At 42.8% G+C, this 23,399-nt stretch overlaps 2 protein-coding genes across 2 annotated transcripts; one reads left to right on the forward strand and one right to left on the reverse strand.

Annotated features, from left to right (window-relative positions):
• The first annotated feature begins 572 nt into the window (after window positions 1–572).
• On the forward strand, window positions 573–17,383 carry dhrs11a (dehydrogenase/reductase 11a). Its single transcript, XM_076750183.1, has 7 exons — window positions 573–919; window positions 13,689–13,898; window positions 14,801–14,895; window positions 15,331–15,460; window positions 15,633–15,725; window positions 16,281–16,346; window positions 16,449–17,383. Exons 1-7 carry the CDS (start codon window positions 788–790, stop codon window positions 16,488–16,490), a joined length of 768 nt encoding a protein of 255 aa, XP_076606298.1. The 5' UTR covers window positions 573–787; the 3' UTR covers window positions 16,491–17,383.
• An 816-nt stretch (window positions 17,384–18,199) lies between these two features.
• Window positions 18,200–23,089, reverse strand: LOC143333116 (sodium- and chloride-dependent GABA transporter ine). The gene is made up of 14 exons (XM_076751056.1): window positions 23,086–23,089; window positions 22,696–22,866; window positions 22,073–22,207; window positions 21,751–21,955; window positions 20,727–20,859; window positions 20,513–20,647; window positions 20,242–20,345; window positions 20,024–20,148; window positions 19,462–19,574; window positions 19,232–19,372; window positions 19,029–19,128; window positions 18,733–18,833; window positions 18,444–18,611; window positions 18,200–18,343 (listed from the first exon to the last, which is right to left on the reverse strand). Exons 1-14 carry the CDS (start codon window positions 23,087–23,089, stop codon window positions 18,200–18,202), a joined length of 1,779 nt encoding a protein of 592 aa, XP_076607171.1.
• Between the last annotated feature and the right edge of the window lie 310 nt (window positions 23,090–23,399).

A 23,399-nucleotide genomic window follows, 5' to 3' on the forward strand; every position in this document is an offset into this window, starting at 1 on the left:
TGACCTTACTGGAGCTCTGGTATATTTTGATCTTAGACGATAGATGTTGGAGGGAATGTCTGGATGAGTTTTAGTCCTTAATTGACAATCAGCTATTAGGTGTATATGATATGGAACAAATTTGCTCTTCACACTGCCTGGAAAGCAGTGCAGCCTTATATTCCTGTAATAGAAGCAGCTGCAGTTTCAGGATAGTTTGATTCAGTTTCTATCAGAAATATCAGTTCTCGGTTAAACTAGTGAACCAGCTGGGAGGCTCGAGGCTCAGGGAAATCAATGTTGTACTGACTTGAATGTTGTGACTTTATAATATGTACAAATGTCGTCTGTGTATGTGCCTGTTTTAGTCCTCTGTGGTTGCCACATATTTTTGTTCTGATGACATATTAGAAAATATGGGTAATGTCGGAGTGTACCGTGGTACGGAACGTCTGTCGGGGGAATATGGTGTTGTACATTTCTCCATTGGGTGGCGGTAGATGACCACACACAGAGAGCACGCCACAGCTCCAAAAGAAAGTGGGAGGTGATGTGAACCAAACATTTACGCACGCCTGAGCTCTCCATATTTCACCCAGAGGAGCGCATGGATCCGGGGTTAGGCATACAGCCCGTCGCTGTCCTGGATGCTGCACAGATTCAGACAGGAGGCTGCCGCATCCCTCAGTTTGAATATACCGTACATAATACTGATAGCTGCGGCTGTGACAGCTTGAGCTAAGCAGGCAGAGGTAACGCACAGGAGCTGTTGTTTCGTGTACAGTACCGGTGTCGAGAGCGCGGGGAGATGGAGCGGTGGAAAGGCAGAGTGGCCCTGGTGACCGGAGCCTCGGTGGGGATTGGAGCGGCGGTCGCCCGGGCACTGGTCCAGCAAGGCATGAGGGTTGTCGGCTGTGCCAGGAATGTCGACAAAATAGAGGTGGGTAATTTATTATCATTAACAGCTGCAAAATAAATCGGACCGACTCGGAGCGGAGGCTGCTAGCCACAAACAAACTAGCTAACTAACGTTAACTGCTAGCTAACATTAGCTTCGGAACTTCAGCCAGAAACCTTTAGCCTCAGCGTGAACGCGACATGAAGCTAACCTTAACGCACTCTTTGCTGCTTTGTCTCTCGAAATGAACAAGTCAGACATGATGTTACGTCAGGTAACCAGTTTTACTAAAGAGTGCACACCCCACTAATCTCAGCACTATTACAAGGACAACACGTTTGACTAATATTAAATATAAAACAATTATAGACTTGACGAACAGTGGCATCATAAACAGTGTAAACCATAGCTAAACCCCGACTAGCTATTGTTACCAGCTTCCCATATAAATAACATTAAAACATGGATTTCGACTGCACACTGAGAAAGTGTTCGATGACATACAGTATCACCCACCATACGAGGCAAATGCGATGCTCCTAAAGCAGCATCACTCTGCCACCACACCCCTAATCTCTAATAATCTCTATTATTAATCCCTGCTGGAAAATTCACTTTTCTTTGGCTGACCTTGTGCAGTGAGGTCAGAGGTCAGGGGCAGCAGCAGCAGCAGGCAGGTACAGAGCTGCCAGGTGTTCAGCATGTCTTCCCAGTTGACACCTGAGCAAAGGAGACGCCTGTTAACACCTGAGTATTGTGTGGGTCAGTCATCCTGTCATCCTCCATCTTTTGCCAGTGTTACAGTAATAGATGGTCAGACCAGCTAGAGTCAGCGTACCTCGCTGTGGTTTCCAAAGAGGTGTCAGCAGATGCTCATGGGTGCTTCAGCAGTGTCAGGGTGTCCCCAGTCTTGTGGGACACTGTCCATGAATTGTTGTCTGGACTGTGTCAGAATGTCTTTCCTCATCACAGGTTTCAGGCTCTCTAGTGACTCTCAACCAATCGGCTTACCAAAAAAAGATTGGAATAAAAGTGACCCACATTTCTACCTTTATATAACCACGAATGTATTTTATTAAAACAACCCAAATCATTTGAAAGAACATTTCCATTCATATACCCCTTTATTTCTTTTTTTCCACCCAGACTTTGCACAGCAGGATTCATTTCTGATGCAGTTTGGGACAAACATGATCCAATACACACAGCAGGTTTTTTTTTAGGTCACTGTTCAATTAGCTGTATAACAGCTTAAGTCACACGCTCTTTGAGAATAAAAGACGAGGCCAATCATGATTTAATGCCTGCTCTCTCATCGTAACTAAGAAATTAATTAGTGCCAGTGGTGATTATGCTTGAACTGCATGTGAAATTGTCTCCGCACGTTGAACCAGTGAAATTATGGCTGTCATTAAGAAAGTCACTAATTCTTAAGGTGAATGTGTTCATCCATTCAAGTTAAATGCTGTGGTCACAACTTGTGTGACACAGTCTGGCTTTGGTGGAGCGTTGATGGGAAGGCAGATGCTTCCTCCAGGGCAGGTGTCAGCGGCCCCTCCCTCTTGTCTAACCACAAGCCATAAGGCACTGCACCTTGCTTATCTTGTCAGCCAATAATTAAGCCTCACGCTCCTCACCCTACACTTGTCCTAGCAGCCAGTACTGGGCTGCAGAAAACCTACTAGACCTACATTCAGCCACAGCTACTCGATTGTGTTTTTCATAAAGCAGAGGACTGTAGTTTGGCATGCTTGTAGCCGTTAACAGCATGGCCCTATTTGAACATGTAGGTGTGGTACTGTAGATTGTCACCTAAGTACATCCACGTATGCATTCTCTACCCTGAATTAAACAACACAGTCACATTGTACGGTAGCAGTCATAGAAATGATTCCTTTTTCCGAACATTTATTTGCCCACTGTTATAGTTAGCAAATGTTCATTAAATAGATCTATTCTCATACTTCTTGACATGAATTGTAACTCTCTCCTCAAGTTGGGAGAGTGGTTGGCGGGTGAGATGATTAAAGGGTCATCCATGCGTAACTGTGTTACATCAAACTTAATGACCAGCAGTGTCCCAGTATCAGGTTGTTTTGAAAAGACCCAAGTGTGAGATGTGGTTCCTTATCTCAGGTTGACCTTTTCTCACCAAGTGGTCCTATAGTGCGCCATACGGTCCTGTGGCCGTTACATACATTTGTGCTGCTGTTTACAGTTTGCAGTAATGTAGTCTGGCAAAGCCTGGCAGGAGTATTGGAGCAACATCAGTTTGAAAGCATGAATTGCGAGCATGTGCGTCATTTCAAAGTAAAGTTTTCTATCCAGTGATTTAAGAGAAAATTCCATAGTTCAGTCAGGTCTTGTTTTTTACATGCAAGCATTTTCCCCACTTTTACTACCCATACCCACACCCACACACACACCCACACCCATGCCCATACATGCATACAGTGAGTGTGAATTGTGCAATAGATAGCTTCCCTCCATTCATATTCTGGTCACATGGCCTCTCCTGTCAATAGTTAACTGCAGCGGCTTGTTTCAGCCCTTGTCTGTGACTTGTGCAAGACTAAAACAAGGTCACAACATTTAAAATCTTCATAGTACTTTTACATAATATGAAGTAAGTCAGCATTAATGAACTGACTACATCACAGCCAGAGCAATCTTAACTACTCTTATTAAAGATTACAATACATGAAACCAAAAGCTTAGATTCTACTAACTAAATATTTGGACAAAACCAGAGAGAGATACCAGGTTGTATAGAGGGACAGGTTTCCATCTCTCCCATTCAATGACAGATTTCATCACTTGTACAAGACCTTAGAGAGTTATCTGTGTGAGTTGAGGGACAAAGCCAGTATTGTACTCTTTCTGCTGTGTAAACTGGGTTCTTGCTGTAGTTGTGCCAAACCTGGCATGCTGCTAGTGGGGGATGCAAGTGTCCATCACTAAGCAATTGTTCTTGACTTCCCTTTTGGTGTTTATTTCTTTACTAGGGGGAAATCAAGTTTTTGTGGTCAGTGCTTTCCAACAGCAATATTCCCACTCATGGTAGACCCGATGAAACGATTATTAAAGGGAGAAAGGTATTCAGATATTATTGTTTTCTGCTTTTCTGTGTAAACAAAACGTGGAGAAAGTGGAGTGGAGAGTTGTGACTGCAGTATTGTTTTATTGTCTGTGTGGCCATAGAGTAGTCAGTGGGGGAGCGGCGAGCTGAAGGGAGACGTGTGGTCACCATGGGCTCTTTGCAAGAATGGAGGCGGCAGGGCCGCATCCAAGTAGCAGCTTCCCATTAACCCTGTATAACCAGTGGAAGACTCTTTCATTTCTGTGGAAGAAAAATCTCCCCAGTGCATGCAGTGGATTCTTTGAGGTTCTAAAAGGTTTAAAGGTGGCCTCTGTGCATTGGACAGTGCAGTCATAGTGTGCTGCTGAGAGCCACATACACGCACACTTTGATTTTAGCCAGGCACTGCAGAGTTTGATATCAGTGGCAAGATCATAAAACAGTGGAAAGATCCTCTCAGGGAATTAAATAAAGCTGTAAAACGTAAATAAAAACTGAATGCAGTCATTTGCAAATGAACTGTGTTCTCTGACAGTGTTCCTGAGTCTATGTACTAATATCCTTCATACAGTCATGTGTTCACAAAGTGGTGAACCTTGCTCCATCCTCGCTTGTGAACGACTGAGCCTTTCCACGATGCCCCTTTCATACCCAATCATGATACTATCACTGTTACTATTACTGTTATCAATCAACCTGTTTACCTGTGGAATGTTCCAAACAGGTGTTTTTGGAGCATTCAACATCTTTCCCAGTCTGTAGTTGCTCCTGTCCCAACATGTTTGAAATGTGTTGCTGCATCAAATTCAGAATAAGCAGATATTTACGAAAATCAATGAAGCTGATGCACTGTTTTATGTTTTATGCAACATGCCAACTTTTTTGGAATCAGTGTTGAAAGATTTTAAGTCTGAGCTCACATGTGCCTCAGAGGAAGACGAGGACACATAGTTGCTGATTGAAAAGGGCCCATATAGCCCATATTATGGATTATATTTGCTTACCGAGTACAGTAAAACACAGTTATGGGAGAATGAACCTGAGTTGCTGATCGCCACAGCTCAAATAATCCCTCATTTAAAACACAAATATTAGATTTAAGACTTCTATTCATTTGTTTTCTTTTCCCACGTTTGTCAGGGAGATTCCATCATGCTGAATGAATTGATGTTTATTTTGCTAAACTTGATTTCACAAACTTTGTTGAGTTGTAATGATATATAGAGAAAAGTGCTATCTGAATGTCCCATGGCCTGGTTGCTGACATGGGTGTCATAGCGTGTAAGCCTACACCCTGAAGATACAAGAGAGCCATAAACTGCATTCTTATGTTTTGCATTATCTGCAGGTCTGGGCTGGTGGAGAGGAGCTCAGTGTCAGTGCTGCTGTCGCTGTAGGGGAGGAGAGGCAGGGGTTGGGATGGAGTGGGGTCTGTCACATAATCAATCAAATTGAATGGTCGCCTATGCATCTAACGATTCCTGGAAAGTGTAGTGTGTGTCGCACTGTATGCATGTCGACAAGAAACATCAAAACCTAATCCTTCGAGCTAAAAAATTTCATCACAAATAAATGAAGGACCCGGGAGGAAGAGCCGCATTCTCAGTGGAGTCTCTTCACTGGTCAGTGAAATCGTACATCTACACTCTCTACAAAGCATCATGTCTCTGAATGACTCAGTGTTTTAAATGGGCAGAATCTTTTTCTATCCTTGCTGCATGTTGTCACATTTGTTTTATCACAGGCTAAATGCAGAAACAACACCTGCTTCCCGATAATAAATAGGTTTATAGTATTGTAACTCCATTTGAAAGTGATGAAGTGAAACTGACATTTCCTGGGTGCTTTGAGGCTGCCCAGAAAAGAGACATCTGTCAAAATTCAAAGCTTGACTGCTGCAATTTTAGATCACATCATGAATTTAGAAAAGATCATTTGTGGGTTTTTAGTGCCAGACACAATTGTAGCAGGCACAAAGAGAGCGGAAAGAGATTCTGAATAAAATGTGTCTAAAGAAGATTATCTTTGTCAAATTATTGTGCTCAACGATAAAGAAAAGCAGTGTGGGATAGGAAAACTCACACCAGGAGCCTCAGCGACAGACAGGTGATTCCCCTCACTGCCATACTGTCATACTGGTGGCCTTTGAGGGAGACATTTAAATACATTGGTTAGATTCTGGTCTTTGCCAGTTTTCAGACGGTCAAAGCCTAGACACACACTTTTTTTCCCCAGTGGGTCCTGATTGGCTGCCTGTTCATGCAGCTCTGCACACAGCAGTAGCCTCTGCACTCTTCCGGTTAGCGTACGTATCTTTTACTTGACTGAATAAATCCTAAATTCAAACTCTGAGCCTTTGGCAGGTGAGCCGGCAGGTTAATTGAAGACCTTGGCCAACCAGCTTGGATTTGGTGCCCATTCTGAAGGAGGTAAAAGGCGCTCAGTCATGCTTCAGCAGCTGAGGTGACACAATAAAAGTCAATCAGTGTCTCTCTGTCTGCAAATCTGAAGCAGCCGCAGCCACCTCGTGTAGGTTCAGTGTGGACAGCCTGTCCTGTAATTTCACAGTGAATAGATTTCTCTCCAGAAAGGATTTGAAGTGGGTCAGGTCAGACAGCTTCACTCTCTTTGTCTCACACCCTTCTGCCTCACTTTGCATTTCTCTCTTTTAGTCTGTGTCCTGATTATTCTTTATATACATGTCTGTCTTTTTCTAGATGCTTGTTAAACATTTCCCAACGCCACTTTAATATTTTAAAGCTTGGTTTACCTTATGGACATTAAATACAGTATCTATGAATAAACCAATCATTATGCTTTAGTTGTGCTTTTTCCTGTATCACTTGTCATTGGCTGAGAAAAATCACAGCGCTGCTGTCTTCACCTGAACACTTTCTGTTTGATTTCCGGTGTCAGATTTCTCCTGAGCTCATCGAGTTACCTCACGGCTTCTTGGGCTCACAGGCTTTTGCCTTACCTATGCAGAAAGCTTTTCCACTGACTGCACGTTTTCCGCTTGCACTGTGAGCTGACGAAGACGTATACCTAACTAATAATCCATCATGTTTCCATGGATTCTGCCCCCAAAGAGAAGCACAGTTCTCACCAGCACAACTAATAACATCTTTTTCTCATATATGAATCCTCCCAAAGCAGCAGTCCAGATTGTTTGAGGGTACAAATGACATATGGGTTTGTAGACTCAGAGTTATGAAATAAAGGCAGTTGATGTTCATAAGAAAGTCTATTTCATCTCTACAATGGTCCCACCTCTACTTTTCAGCTCGAAATTAGTTTTAAAACTCACCTTTTCCTCTTCCAAATTGACAGGCTTTTGTGCAGTGCGAGGAATCTTAGCATGAGGACTACTTAGCGTGGAAATAGCCACAGCAATAGGTGGGAGAATGATGGGCAAATAATGAAATAAGATCTCAGTTCTATTCATTTACTCTGACTGTAGTGTCTACTAAAATCTGTTGAGATGTGCTGCACCCACCACTTTGTCCATAACTCGCTAGCAAAGACCTGTATTACTGCAATACTGTGATACAGCTAGTATTATGGCATATTGATGAAAAATCAGTTGCATTTCTTCTCTGTAAATTATTTAAAGCTTTTATGTGGGGAGCGTTTTTAATGGCTTATTATGTGAGATCACCGGGGCCTCGTACACTTTACAGTCTGATTGGTCTGGACAGCTCAGTGACCCCTATGAGCCGTTCTCCCCGCACCACCACTGTGCTGTCCTGTCTGTGCTTATCATCTTTCAAGGTGTAAGGTTTACTGGCATAGACGTTCCCTCCCCGGGCCTCCTGCTATGATAGGTGGGGCGCTTCCTGTCCTGTCCTGTCCTGTTGAAGACTTGCTAGAAAGCTCCTCTCTATGTGCACGGTCTGTTGGATTGTGTGCGTGTTTGTTAGGATGAGGCCTGATGTGCAAGAGAGGAAGACGTCATGTGAACGCTAAGTGCAACTGCAGGAGCAGGCCAGCGCTTGTAATTGAATGTATATCTAACAGAGAGAGCAGAGTGGGAAAGAAAACACTTTGTGGTGAAAGGATTTTCTGAATCTACAACACAAATGCAGAGAGTTCAGCAAGTTCAGCATGTTCAAAAATGGGGAGCAGTGTTACGATAAAGAATGCAAATTGGATTGTTTTCGCTTCGAAAGAGGCCAAATTGGATTTGTTGCTGGGTGTTTGTTTGATATTGGAAACATTTTATGGCTACTCGAAGCTCAGACGCTGAAAAGCTCCGGCTCAGTCTGGCTCACTTTGAAAGGTTTTCATCTTGGACGCGTCAGATCAACACCGTCTCCATGAGACTCTCCTGTGTCTGTTTGTGTTGTGTGCCCTGGGCTCCAGTTATCATAAACTTAGCATGCATAATGATGCGGCTCATAGCTGGCAGCAGGGCCGCCCTCAGGCCTGTGGTGAGAGCAAAGTTGAGGCACCGATGGCCAGCATCAGGTGCAGGAATAACCCGTGACACGAGATAGAGGAGCAACGTGATGCATGCTGGTTTACTAGAAGGAAGCTTCACCCCTCAGCATGTTTCAACTCCAAACAAGAGAACCGGAGAGCCAGTTTTTATCATATGATAGTAATGTGAACAAACGAATAAAGGCTGCTCTCTGTAGTTCATTCAAGTACTGCTGACAGAAACACCATCCTCACACTGTTCTCTTTCTTATTTTGAATAAAGATCTGCTGCTGCCTCTTCCTGTTTTTTTTTTTTTTTTATTACTTTGTGAAAATAAAATGTCACCACACTGGTTGCACCAGTCTGTTACACAACACCTGGCCGCTTGTTTGGCCTTTAATCTATCAGGGTTATAAAAGCCTTTTTCATTTACGTCAGTTGTCATGCACATGTAAGCAAAGACATTTTTTAATGTACTCATCACCAGGCACTGTGCTCAGACTTAAAGTTATTTGTGCTCAGGACTAACACTAAAACTTGGGACATTATTTCAGAGGTTGCTAAGCTTCCTGAATTGCCCCTCTGTTATTCCTTGACTGGAACTCCTCAGGAAAGCCTGTCTGTTAATGAGTGTAGTTATTAACAAAGAGTGTAATTATTTTTCTTATCTCCTGGTCTTGACGAGACTGTCCTGAAGGAAGTGCTGTAAAACCACCCTGTTCAACCTTTAGACCTTTTGGTGGCAGCCTCTCAGGCTGCGAAGAGGAGATAATCGCGCAGCCATCCCTTCTCCCCCGCTGCAATCCTGTTATACAGCCTACTGTCACCTTTGACCCCACACTCAGTACGATTGTGCTCGGACTAAACTTGAAAGACTCGATTTTTATGTCACACAGTTGTTCAGCTGGACAATAAGTGACAGGGTGTTCTTCAGAGATCTTTGTTTGTTTTCAGTGAAGAAATCAAGAATTTCACTTCAGTTATTTATTCATTTTTTTAAGAAATATTTTTGTCTGATTGAAATTTGCTGGTATGTTCAAGCATGGTTTTGGCTCTGTGCTTCATGCCTGGGGGAGCAAATGTTGCTTACATTTCAGTAATTTGACTTGTGAAGATAATCACACTGAAGTAGTCATATGCAAATTCATCCGTTGGGTGGATTTTCCCTCCTGTGCTGCTGTTCTCCTGCCGTCCTATAGACTGAAACATCCTGGCATCTGAACGCATTTTGATCAGCTTCAGTGCATCATTTTTCACATTTTGCTCTGTCTCTCTCTGTCTCTGTCTCTCTCTCTCTCTCGCTCGCTCTCCTTCTGTTTCACTTCCTGGCTGCCAGCCCTCCCTCCTCCTCCTGCACACGTTTTTGTGATCACTGGACAACAGCCTCCGTAATGAGGATGAAAATGCATTATGACAGGCAAAATTGTTTGGTGTGTCGCAGGTACTTAAGAGACGGCACAGAAAGGATTTAAAGGGGAGGAGTTGCCATCTGAATGGTGGCTGCATTACATTGTTTGGTTTTTTAACCGCCTAGAATTCTTTTCATAGAATAAGAGGAGGCGCAGCGGCCTATAACACAATCCCTCTTTTGTCTGGAAGACCTCCTGAGTCAACCTGAGACAAATCTAATTTTTCAGCTCTCTCTGCTTACAACTGCCACCTTGTGCTATTGATCTGGCTCCCCACTTAAAGCTTGTCTGCCTTTAGGGCTTTGGCATCTTTATTTTTACCTCTTTCCCGTTCTCTAGCGAGTTGTTCTGCTGGTCCATTAACACCAGTTCCACGTGGGTGGGTGAATGATTGATGAACATGACGTGGAAATGATGTCCCTTGCATTGTAGACTTTATATAACAGCCCCCTGCAGGGGTTACAGGCCATGAATGTGCCTGTGTAGCCATGAACACACACATGTGTCTGAGTGCTGCGTGGGTGCATGTGCACTCATTGCTTGAACATGTAAAGGCTTTATGACCTGTTATTAGTCTTTTGAATTGTAAGAATTTTTATGTTTCAGCATCAGTCCTATCAAGGCTGCGTGAGTAATGGCAAACAGTGATTTTATTTGAGTTCCAGAGCTCTGTGTTTGCTTGTGCACTCTTCCATTACTGCCCCGGGAACAAAAACCTCATGAAAGTAACTGATAATACAGACGATATGTAAATAGGTTTGTACGTGTAAAATGTTTTGAGTTTATAAATATTGCCCAAAGAGAAACAAACAAAACGGACAAATGAAATGATCTCGCCGGGTAGTTCAGAACATGGATGTCAGGAGTCGGTTACATTTTGGGGGGACGCTGTGTCAAACAGAAACTAAAGAGAATGTGATCATTTGCTCATCCTTTGTGACACATACTCAATTAAAAGCAGCACAAAGACTATATATTTAATGTTTGACCTCATCAGCTTTATTGATTTTTGTAAATATCTGCTTATTCTGAATCTGATACAGCAACATGTTTCAAAGACTGGGAAAGATGTGGAACGCTCCAAAAACACCTGTTTGGAGCAATTCACAGGTAGACAGGTTGATTGGTAACAGGTGATAGTATCATGAATGGGTATGAAAGGGGCATCCTGCATCACAAGCGAGGATGGAGCGAGGTTCACCACTTTGTGAACACATGATTGGATAAAGGACTACATGGACTCACTGTGTCGTTTGCAAATGACTGCATTCAGTTTTTAATCAACATTTTATAGAGTCCAAACTTGTTTGGAATCAGGGTTTTACTCTGATGCTGCATTTGATGGATTTGATTGACTCCAGTACATTTTGACCGTGAACATACTTGGCTTCCGTTTTATTTTGTTTCCTCAGGGCTCGTGTGATTATCATCTGTCACTGAGATGTTTTTGGTGGTTTTTCATTCCTGTCTTTTTCGGCGTGATGCCAAACCTGCTTAACCTGCAGATATCCAGTTTCAGTGTGGACTGTGATGAATGAGTCATCTGTACAATGCATTTGTAAACTACGTGGCTGCTGCATTTTCTCACCTTGTAGCGTATCTGTGGGACAGCGTGCTGTAGTGCCATTGCTGTAGGTGCGGCCAGTATGAGGGCCGATACCGGCCATGGCGGTACAGCTGGTGCCAGAACTCACCCACACAAACATAAGAGTTTCACAGCCGGAGACTTCCTGTAGCTGGACCATGATCACAGTCTATTTGCTCTGCTGCTCTCACTTAAACCTCAGTAACTCAACCAATTCTCCCCCTCTAACAATGGACGGGCACGGCTTCCCCTTTACATTAACCTCTTTTCTCAACAAAGAAGAGCCTCTCCACCAGCCTGCCTGCTCCTTTGTGCCTGAGAGCCTGTCCCTCCAAGGATTCAAGCCAGTGTGATGTAAAGATCTCTGGTTTAGCTTCACATTAAAGGCAGTCTTTGAAAGGTCGCGGTTCACCTGTCTGCAGCATGACAGATGAGACACGTTCTCAGTGTTTTAGCATTTTGACAGCTTTATTCGGGTAATACCTTCTCTCTGGATAATCCCAGTTAAACTGCTTAGAGGAAGAGCAGGGGAAGCAGCACACTCTAAGTGTGAGATAGGGTGTATTCACTTCATTTTGTGTTTTTGTTGGTACAAGCCAAAATTATCCCTCAATCCAATTTTACCCTGATTATAAAACACAGGTTTCACAAATATACTTAGTTTCCTTTTTCGTTCAGGAGCGGCTGCAGTGGCCAGCAGATTTACTGTAGTACGTATGTCCAGACGTCAGTCTTTGAACATAAAATCCCACAGCATTGATCCAAACGACTGCATATGGTGATTACAAACTTGCTGCTGCTGCTGTCTTCACTTCTATTCATCCACAGGTATTCACAGGTACACATAAATCCTGACCCTTTTATATTTAGCTAGCTTGATTCCTGTGGTGTTTATATAATCACAGTCACACCCTCAATATGTCATATGGCCGCTCTGTATTCTGGTCTATTATCATTACACATTGTGCAGGAGTTGGTATCTCTGCCAATGCTTTGATGGGATCAGTGACTCCCAACCAGGAATACTTATACCCCAAAGGGTCCTATTGCAGTTGCCAGGAGGTTATGTGGGCAGCTTAATGATTCATTCAACTACAAAAACTTTAAACTGATTTGATCAGAAACCTTTATCCACTAGCAAATTTAAATTTGAGCAAATTTACAATGGCTAGTAGCCTGCTCATTAGTCAGTCAGTCAGAGTCAGTTATTACACAACAGCAGATTTTATGTTCAAATGTATTCATTAGGATAAACCCCTTGAAATGTACCACCTCGTTTTCAAGGTTTTACACGTTAAAGTGTGTGAAAACTAGTTGGCAGGCGAGCAGAGAAGAAGCAATTAGCTAGTGTTAAAAGTAATGAAAACTCCACTGAAGTATTTAGCAAAAAGTACTGAATAAAGAGTCAAAATTAAAGAAGAAGAGTGCTGTCAGGCTTCATTGTGCCGTGCTGGAAATACCTGAATTCCACTTACTGTCTGTTCATGAGTAGAATAAAACCCACACACCAGAATATGGCTGCAACCTGTGTTCGTTATGGCTGATCACTGTCACTTTCGTATGGTGTTGGAGGTTCAGTGGGTCAGTTTTTCCTTCAGTACATCTGCTTGGTGGAATTGTAAACATTTAATCCTGCTGGCGGCTCAGACACTCACACAGGCAGAGTGCTACATAGTGCTGTGCATCAACTCTGTCTACCACCAGCCCCACCCTCAACACCCACGCCCCATCCAGTCGGACTGGCACCCAGAGCGAGACGTCAGGTGACCGGTGCAGCTGTGCCTGGCTGGAGGATCTGTGTCAGTTTGTATCAAACCCCACAGTGGTGGACAGCCAGCTGACCTGGTTGGAGTGTAGCCTGCTCAGCCTGCAGCAGGCTCAGCCCCGCTGTATCCTGAAGGAAGAGGCAGCCTATCAGTGCAAAGCTTCTTTCTCTCATCCAGGGTCATGATTTGGATTTTGGTAGAAAGTGGAATTTCAATGAATGTGCTTCTTATTATCAGGAAACAAGCATGGACTGGAGTGGTTTTGGCTGAACTGGTGCTGTCGGGTTACCTCTGGCTCTCAGCTGATGTGCTGTTGATTTTATGGTTGCACGTTCTCACTGCTTTCTCAGTGTCTGAGTGGGTAGGGTGATTATCATGGGACGCTACCTTAATTACGGTGCTGCTGCAGGTTAATCATTTCCAGCTCTTAAGTAACAGCGTCTCAGTCCTGATAATCGATTTTGACCACTTACGTGGCAGCTTACAGTGTTCAAAATGTGTTTATTATCCTCTAACAAATATGCATGTTGTCAAACGTTTTGTGCTTTTCAGAAGCTGGCAGCAGAGTGTCAGAGTGCAGGCTACAGTGGCACACTGATCCCGTACAAGTGTGACCTGTCCAACGAGGAGGAGATCCTGTCCATGTTTTCTGCAATCAAGACGCTGCACAAGGGTGTGGACGTATGCATCAACAACGCTGGACTGGCCCACAATGAGCCCTTGCTCAGCGGAAAGACGGAGGGCTGGAGGAACATGATCGATGTGGGTGGATCGCAGACACACAAATAGAAATGCTTCGTCTGAAAGGAGCTGGAGAGAAACTTAGTATTTATTGAGAAAAGGCATTGTTAGAATTACCCCCTTGCTTTTCTGTCATATTGATTTTCTGGCTGCTCTACTCAAACAGAGAGCAGAGGGAGGAGCTGAAATGATTGCCTGATGTGTGTGGAAGTCTTGTGTTTGTCGAGCTCGTGTTGCTCAAAGAATAAGAGATAAAGCAGAAATGTGTGTATGCATGAGTCTGCACACACACACACACACACACACACACACTGATCCCCTCCCCTCACAGAGGCTGCTTCATTGGCTCTGAGGAGAAGCCCTGGCACAGCAGAGGCCCACTAATGAAAGCCAGCACTATTTCTCTTGTTGGGACATTCAGATTCATTGAGCTCTTGACCACTGAGGACCCCCTGCTCTAAAGTCTATGTCCCCAGACTCCTCCATTCGTAAAGTTCATCCATCTGTTGTCATGGCAGCTCACGTGAATGTGTACAGCAGTGTATTTTTAGCCTGTGTTTAATCTGTAGGCTGACCTTGTTTGGTCACTTCCCCCTATCTTGCCACCATGTTGGCTTTAACTTGCCATCTATCAGTGTCACTACAGGAGCAGCTTAGAGGCCACAAGCTGGACAGGGACAGCAGGTTCAGATGGTCCAGCACAGTGACCCAGCCATCATCAATCTGTTGAACCGATACAGTCTCATCACATGCCGTTGTTAAATGTGATTTAGCAATAAACCACACTTAGGTTTGAGAACTGTCAACTTCCTAAGGAGTTTGGCTTCTTGCCTTATTTGAACACAGTGGATATATATATATATATATAGATACATTGGCTGTTACATGAAAGGTTTCATTTGCCATCTTCACCTCCCCTGCAGGTAAACATCTTAGCCTTGTCTATCTGCACCCGTGAGGCATACAAATCAATGAAGGAGAGGAATGTGGATGATGGCCACATCATCAATATTAACAGGTAAACTGCACACAATCATTGAGTGATCAAAGAACAAATGTATGGATTATTCTGAAAGTACCTTGGTCAGTTTGTTCAAGGTGATTTTAATCTGGCAGGCATTAAGTAAATCCAGTTGTGAGCTCCACCTGACCCCTGCTTCACCTGGGACGATGTGAAGAACTGACTGAACTTAGATCTTCATTTAGACTTATTTTGTTGGCAGCAACTGTCGTTGAATTTTGTAGATAAATTGTAGTGGTTCAAATGTCAAATTCAATTTTGCAAAGCCCATTGAACCATACAAATAACCTTGTGAGAAATCTTGCTGTATAAGAGAGCGAGTAGACTTTTCACAGAGAATTTTATTTCCTTAATTTGGGCTTGAATCAAGGTTGAGCTACAAAATGTGGTTACAGGCTCATGCCTTTGTGCCTCCTCTTCTACCTGTTACAGTATGGGTGGGCACAGAGTGGTGCCAAGTGCTGATGAGCATTTCTACTGTGCCACTAAATACGCTGTGACAGCTTTGACTGAGGGGATACGGCAAGAGCTTCGCGAAGCAAACACCCACATCAGAGCCACGGTAAGTTATTGCTCGCCATCAGAGTGTGCAGGTTGTTCTTGGGCCTGTGTGTTTTTCACATATTGGATCACATTATTGACTCTCCATTCAGTATGCCCTCACTTTATAATGAGTTTGGGAAAGTGTGTTTTGTCTGTGTAGTGCATTTCTAATGCATTTCCCTCTCCTGCAGTGTATATCTCCTGGAATAGTGGAGACTGAGTTTGCCTTCAGGCACCACAACAGTGATCCAGAGAAAGCAGCTGCAGTGTATGAGAGTATCAAAGTAAGAGAGCACATTTGACTCAGAGCCCATTTACACCTGGTGTTAAAAGTGATCTGTGTCCAGGCGTGTCCACATCTGGGGTTAGTCTCGGTTGCATTGTGTTTGGATCTCGGGTAGACAGAGACGTAATCCGTACAACGTGCTGGCATCCATACACATCAGAACATTAATACAGCTATTTGTTTTTAGCTAACGGGAAATGAAAGTGAGCAAGCAAGCTGAATGATGACAGGAGATGAATATTTAAGTTTTCGTAGACAGGATTTCATAAAGTTTTTAGAGATTCCCCTAACTCAACAAATTTCAAAACCCTAATTTTTTAAAGGGAGTCTGGAGCTGATTTGCTGCTCAAATTACTCCTGGAGATCTAATCGCAATGGGGATAATGGGAACGTATTAAAAATAGTGAGATGGGGGTTTTTTTCCCCAGATGATGCATCTTGATGCAGATTATAAACCAGGTGTAAATGGACTGTGAGAGTCAACAGATATATTTCACAAAGTGAAAGTACCTGAGTGCTGTTGCAGCAGTAACACTGTTTTTCTACTTTTCAGTGTTTGAAAGCAGAAGACATAGCCAGTGCAGTCACATTTGTCCTCAGTGCCCCTCCTCATGTCCAGGTATGTCTCTTTTCTTTCTCTCTCCAGCTTTTAAACCATTAGATCCATCAACGTTGAATTGTGAGTGGTTTCTGTATTGATCTTCCTTGTCGTTGTCATCAGATTGGAGACTTGCAGATGAGGTCAGTGGAGCAGGTGTCATAGCAGTGACACAGGAAGCTGCAGGAGGAGCAGACAGACGGCAGCCATGGTGACTCTTAGCGACCTCTGCTGGGCAAAGGGGGAGGGGGGATAAAACAAATCAACTACAACTGTGTTGGATCCGCAGGACGTTGGTCAAAGAGGGAGCCTTAAGGAGGCTGTGCGAGGAAACGGAGGGCGTGGACTTTGTATACCACTACGAAAATACTACTGAATGCAGCCACCTGGTATTTGTGAATTGTTGAGCCCAGTCCTCAACTGAGCTGACTCCAAACTACAGTAGGAACAAATAACAATGGAGAGAGTTGCTGCTGTGCTCTGTGGTCATATGCACCACCATCACTTCAGAGGGAAGAGTATGCCATTGATTGCACATGTTTTATGTTTTGTTTTTGTAGGTCATATGACATATCCTTTTCAAATTAAATGGAAAAAGTAATTGCTGTTTATAAGAATGACCTTTTTTTTGTTTTTTGTTTTTTTTTTTATAAATATTTTAACTTTTGATTATAGTTAGATGTGGTCTCATACTCACTAACCATAAACAATACTTTGTCGTACTCACTGTAACTAACCATCAGCAGCCTGTCCATCCTGCCACCTTAAGTCACCATGTCTTTTCACAAACACATCCAGTCACCCGAGTCGGGATCTGTCTCCATGTGAGCAATCAGGAAACAAATGAGAGAGAGATTCCCTTGTCTGTTAAGCACACACGTTTCTACAATCTACAATGGTTTGCACTTTGGATTCATTTATGAGGAGTCATGAGAAGGAAACACTGGCAACGTATGTAGGGGAAGAAACTAACTCTGTTCACATGTATACCCTAGAAATGTGTCCCTTTCAGTGGAAATTTCTCCTTATAAAGAATGAATAAAAATGATTGCCCAGAAGTAAGTTATGGTTTGTGTTATGTTTTGATAGTTTGGTACAATCAGTTTGTCAGTGCAGAAGAAAGACACAAGCTATGGACTTTGAGACATGTTTTCATTACACCCCATGTGGTGTAGAGTTGCATGACCCATGTTGTCCTCTGTTAACGCATCATTTTTATCAGCAGTGCCCTGTTGTATTTAACCTAATAAATGAGTCAGCCACAATTAATCAGTCCACAGTGGTTTATGTTTTTAAGGGCTGTGATTCAAAACAAACGTTCACAGTATGAACTGTGAATGTTAAAATGCCATTCTTCATCATTTTATTAGCTAAAATGTATGAGCTAAATCTAAAAAAAAGTACAGTACTAGATGTCAGATTTATCAGCAGTCCCAACTGCATTAGCAGATGTGGCCAAAAGATGGCATCCTTAGCAAAGTAAAAGCTGTGAAGTCACTGAGCACCACTCCTGTCATCTGGAGCTCTGTCACAGCAGAGGAGGTGTTAGCCAGATGCTACACAACAATGAAGCCAGATTCTACGAGGTGTATTTCCACAATATCATATTAAAGAATTGTAAAACTTTTAGCAGAAGTTCAGCAAAATTTCTAATGAAATTCATTGGCTCACAAAATGGCCAATTTAATATATCTGCATGGCAGATGTGCAACACATTTTCACATCCTGTAAATATTTTTTCTGTTAATAGAAGATTTTAGATTTAAAGCTAATGTCAGACAATCATTTGTGATTTGCTTGAGCTACTACAAGTCTGCCACTGTAGGTGGTTTGGTGAACATTATGTTCACCTTAGGATGCAAAGTGCAGAGTTATCAGAACATTGTCTCCATAGGAGGTTTTTCAGGTAGATCGTTGCTGGAGCTGGTGGCTTGATCTTCATTTTTTCCTCCCCTCTCATAATACGCCATCTTTGATTTTTCATTCAGTGCATATGGTGTGAAGGACAGCTTCAGTCTCTGTAGGAGAAATGTACCAATGATATTAACACACATATTGATTGTATGTGAAGATGACATGGCAACACGTGCACATATACTACTTGCAAATATACATCACCTGCATGAATGAGCCAGGGAGCACCCACATAGTGTGAAGAGCAGCCAAAGGAATCCATATGATGGAGGCCATGGCAATGACCCAACCGACACCCTGAGCCCAAGGAGGGAAGACATAGTCCCCATAGCGGGCTGGTTTGAACTGGATGATGGAGAAAATCAGGATAACCTGCAACAAGAAGAAATATTTAAAGCTTTGGTTGTGAAACTTTTAGGTTGATCTCTGTTTTGCTTTAGGTGGCAAATCTTCAGTCTGAATGATGTTGATGAAAAAAAGCCTGTTGACTTACAGTGACCAGCACGGGATCAACTACTAGCCAACACAGTCTGAAGAAGATGTTTGCTCGTTTTCCCGTCATCTCTTCTAGGTTGCTTGAAAGTCGAGCCACTCCTGCACATGGAAAGCTACTTCAGTAAACAGCCATGCATGTTTTATTTGACTTTCACAGCATTTGGCAATGTGACTGAAAATCAGATATACTATACACACATAGATGGTATGAATGTAAGATGTGTGGCATTTGGAGTGAAGTGCATCATCACATTAACTGGCCTCTGAAAAAAGAGACACAATTGAACATCTCACCGTAACTCCAACAGATGGCAATAACCTCGAAGAATGCAAGAAACATGATGGACACTATAGCAGTGTAATGGTCCATCAGCTGGAAAACGTAGATCCCCACCTGAGCAGAGACACAGTCTTTAGACCAGCAGGCACATGAGACTAAAGATCTCACACTGTGGTCATAATTTGTTCAAATTCATCCAGTAAATTATAGTCTGTACCTGCATGACACAAGGAATTCCGAAGAGGAAAGCTGCAAAGCAAACAGCAAGAACAAACAGTTCCTTCCGCTTGAAAAACTTGAGCAGACGCTGGTTGAATTCATCCATAAGACTGGTCACCAGCACTTCAACCATTGCAAACTGCCAAAAAAGAACAAAAGAAGCAAAGAAGTCACACCACAGCTCTGTAGGATAAGTGCTGAAGTTCTAATCTTTTCCCCATGTATGACCTCGCTGTCCAGTCCGAGGCAAAGCAGCATGAAGAAAAACATCACAGCCCAGAGCTGAGCCACCGGCATGTTGGCAAAGGCTTGGGGGTAAACAACATAAACCAGGCCTGGACCTAGAGACACAAGCACACAAAGATGTCAGTGTAGCATTGCTGATTGAACAGTAAATCTCCCGTCTAAAGGAGGAAAACTGTGACATGAAATTCTAGAAATTCTGATGAGAAAAGGAGACATTATCAACATCTCTAACAAAAAAACTCAGTGAGACTTGACCACAAACATATAAAGGTCTGGAAATCAAAATGTATCTTCGGAATACAGTAACGTATGATGAGCTTGCCTACACTAGAAAAGAAAGAGGTTGCGTTTATCTCAGTCGGCTTTTTCCCACAGAATTTCTCCTTTATTTGATCAGAGTAATTTTCCACTCACACAAGCATTACTGGGGAAAAGATGACACCCTCTAAAGCAAAATTCAATCCAAATAATCGGAAGTAAAACCAGTCCCCCTGTAGCTGAAGATATCAGTTGAGATGTTGTTTTTAATCACTTGTTTTCTTACCATCCACAGCCAAATCCTCAACAGCGATGCCCTGCAGGTGGGACATGTATCCAAAGGCAGAGAAAATGACAAAACCTGCCAGGATGCTGGTGAGGGAGTTGATGATGGATATAGTCAGGGTGTCCCTGTGGGGAAAGGGGATGTTATTTGCATCACTTCCTCTCTGCCCAGAGAGCATTGTTGTCACTGCTGACTGGATGAGGACTTTGGTTTATTACTTCAGAACGTTATTGTTGAAGGCGTTGTAGCTCGACATGGCCAAGAGGGAGCCAAAACCAATCCCGATGGAGTTGAAGATCTGAGCTGCAGCATTCACCCACACCTGCAATGCAGAAGGATATTCATCCTAAACCACTGATCACTGCTGATCACTGCAAGCACTGCTCATCAATACCCAATCAAATTTGAATGCTAGTTTTTCTCTTGCTACTGCAGCACCGATTGACTGCTCTCAGGCGTCCCTTGTCTCCTCTCTCTCTTCTTTCTTACCTCCACTGAGAGCAGCATATTCCATTTCGGCACAATGAAGAAGTTTATTCCATCTATCGCTCCAGGAAGCTGCACATTATTGATCAGCAGTGCAATCAGGATAACATATGGGAACAGAGCCGTGAAGTACACCACCTACAAACAGAAGCAAACAAGTTGTCATTCACTATGTGTCCATCTGTCTCTGCCTCAGAGTGTGTCTGTTTTTGTTTACCTTGCCTGTTGATTTCACGCCCTTGAAGATGCAAAGGTAAATGAGGATCCAAGCCAGAAGGAGAATAAGAAAAAGCTCCCAGCGGATCACTCCTGTTTCTTCTACTCCGCTAGTCTGCTCCAGCATCCTATATCTTCAAAGAAGCCAAACAAAAAAGAGAAAAAGTGCTGATATTTAATGCATGAAGACGACTACATTCTCCATTAATCCTGAAATTATGCCTCAAAACTGAGCGCACTATAGCCGTTAACAAACAGGCGGTTCCAGAGTGGAGTCCACTGTATTAGTTACTGCAATCCATACAATTGCTGAAGATCAATAACACAACTTGGACATGAACTTTTATCTATCTAACATATCTAACAGTGCAGGTGTAAACTGTCAATTGGTATAGCTGTCCCAGAACATCAGTGTCCTCTGCAGCTAACATTCCATTCCTACATTGATCGACCACCTGCAGTTAAACAAGTTAATTAGTAAGCCAATTTGAAAGCATGAGGTTTCACTCTAAAAAGCGAGATACATGTACACAATGAAAAATGTTGATTCTCTATGAAAATCTTCAACATAGCATCGTTGCATATTGGAAAACTAATCCCGATACTTCTGTAGTTTATCCACATCAAACCCAAACAACCAACATCAGTTTTACTTGTAGAAATTCTGACGCTGCTGCTCATGAAGTATAAACAATTTACTTTAGTGGTCAAAAGTGACTTAACATTTCCCATTCTTCCGTTCAGATATTTTATCTGTTTGCCAAACGCTTATCACTGATATGAGTGACTGATATCACTCACGTGACTCTGATAAGGTGTGATTTCAAAGAAATCCTATGATGTGTAGTTAAATAATGAGTGTTTTGTCACTCCTGATATAATTGCCAGAGTTTCAGTTCTGTAAGCAGCTCAGCCTTTTGTTAAGATGTGGGGAATTTGTAATCCTGCTATAATCTAATAATTATCTAGTCTGGTTGTCTAATTCTGAGAATGAGCACTGGTTTCTCCCACGCAGTGAAACATACTGGAAGAACTCCTGGCTAGCAGTGGAGGAATAACTGCTGTTGGTGGCGTGATTGGTACAGTTAGGTGAGTTCCAGGTGTTGTTGCAGTTCTGCCAGGGTAGCGGTGCCTGGAAGGAGCTGAAGAGATAATAGAGGGCCCAGGTGATGACGATGTTGTAGTAGGTGCACATGATAAAGGAGATGGCCACCGAGGCCATGCCAACGCCTGAAGACAGACAAAAATAATTTAAAAATAATGGGCTTTTGGGTTTTTTTAATTCAAGTCAAACAAATGTCTTTTTTTCAGTTTGGACTGGAATATTTCATCCATGCCACAGAGTACCTTTCAGCAGTGGGCAGACAATAGCCAGGGCATGGACAGGCCCTCTCCTTGTGTATTGACCCACAGTCAGCTCCATGTAGAGCAGAGGGATCCCCAACACCACCAGCATCAACAGGTATGGAACCAGAAAGGCACCTGGCAGGAGGTGATGGTGGAAGTCAACGGTCACATTACACTTTGTTGGCAACGGAGTTTTCGACTGTGCTGCTTTTATGGTATCCTCTAATCTTTAACTTTTGTGAAAGTCATCCTGCACTTGCATTTTCCTCCTTATATCATTATCTATAATAGTCAAATGACATATCCCATAAAACTTTACTTCTTTATTATTGCAAATCAGTGGTCTTTCTTGCTGTGCGTGCAATGATTTCAGATCTCAGAGCACAGTGCAGCCTGATGACACAGACAATATTTCTCACATGAAAGGCACAATGAGGTTACTTCAGAACAATCTGAACATTTCTCAACACAAACACTATCCGTATGGAATATTGTTTGAAGTCAGGCTCACTGACAGACACAAGTTTGTTAACCTTTGGACCCAGCTTTGAGACCCATGTATATGTACAGAGGGTGGTCTGGTTTCATATTTCTGCAGATGAAACTTTAGCTTTGTTTCTCACCTCCTCCACTCCTGTAGCAGAGATAAGGGAACCTCCAAACGTTGCCTAAACCCACGGCACAGCCGATGCCAGCCAGGGTGAACTCAATCTGCCTGCTCCACGTTGGTCTGTCGAGCTGTTCTTCCATGTCTGCTCCGTGTGTCACCACTGTTGCTCCTCTGGACCCAAACACTACGCAAAGTTTGGCTAGAATATAAGTGACACTGGCTGATATAACCTTCCTTTTTATTATCCTTAATGATTAGCTTAGCAGAAACACACCAGCGTGCGGCAGCTCGGAGGCTCACAGCAAGGGTAGGTTAGTGTAGGATAGGTGTCATAAAACATGAAATATAGAGAGGTCAAATACATTTGCAGATTTTTTTGATGTTTTAACATTATTCTTATTACCCATTTGTCCAACCAATGGGCACAAATGCCTTTACTGCAATATACAATATACAATACAGAAAACATTCTGTTGAAGTACAAATAAATCATTTTTAGTTAGATTTTAGTTTTAACTGTTCAAGCTGAAGGTGAAAGACTTCCTTTTTTTAATTCTAACTTTTTCAGATTAATTGTGTAGTAAGAGGGGAAATTCTCAATTTTGCATTGACAATACACACGATTTTTAGTTAAGCTGCAGACGGATATCTTTTATGTCCTTTAGTCTTTTACGACCAGTTGTTACACGTGTGCTACATGTGAAATGTGTGAGAAAC

The sequence above is a fragment of the Chaetodon auriga genome, chromosome 15 (genome assembly GCF_051107435.1).
Source record: "Chaetodon auriga isolate fChaAug3 chromosome 15, fChaAug3.hap1, whole genome shotgun sequence".
Taxonomy (NCBI): Eukaryota; Metazoa; Chordata; class Actinopteri; order Chaetodontiformes; family Chaetodontidae; genus Chaetodon; species Chaetodon auriga.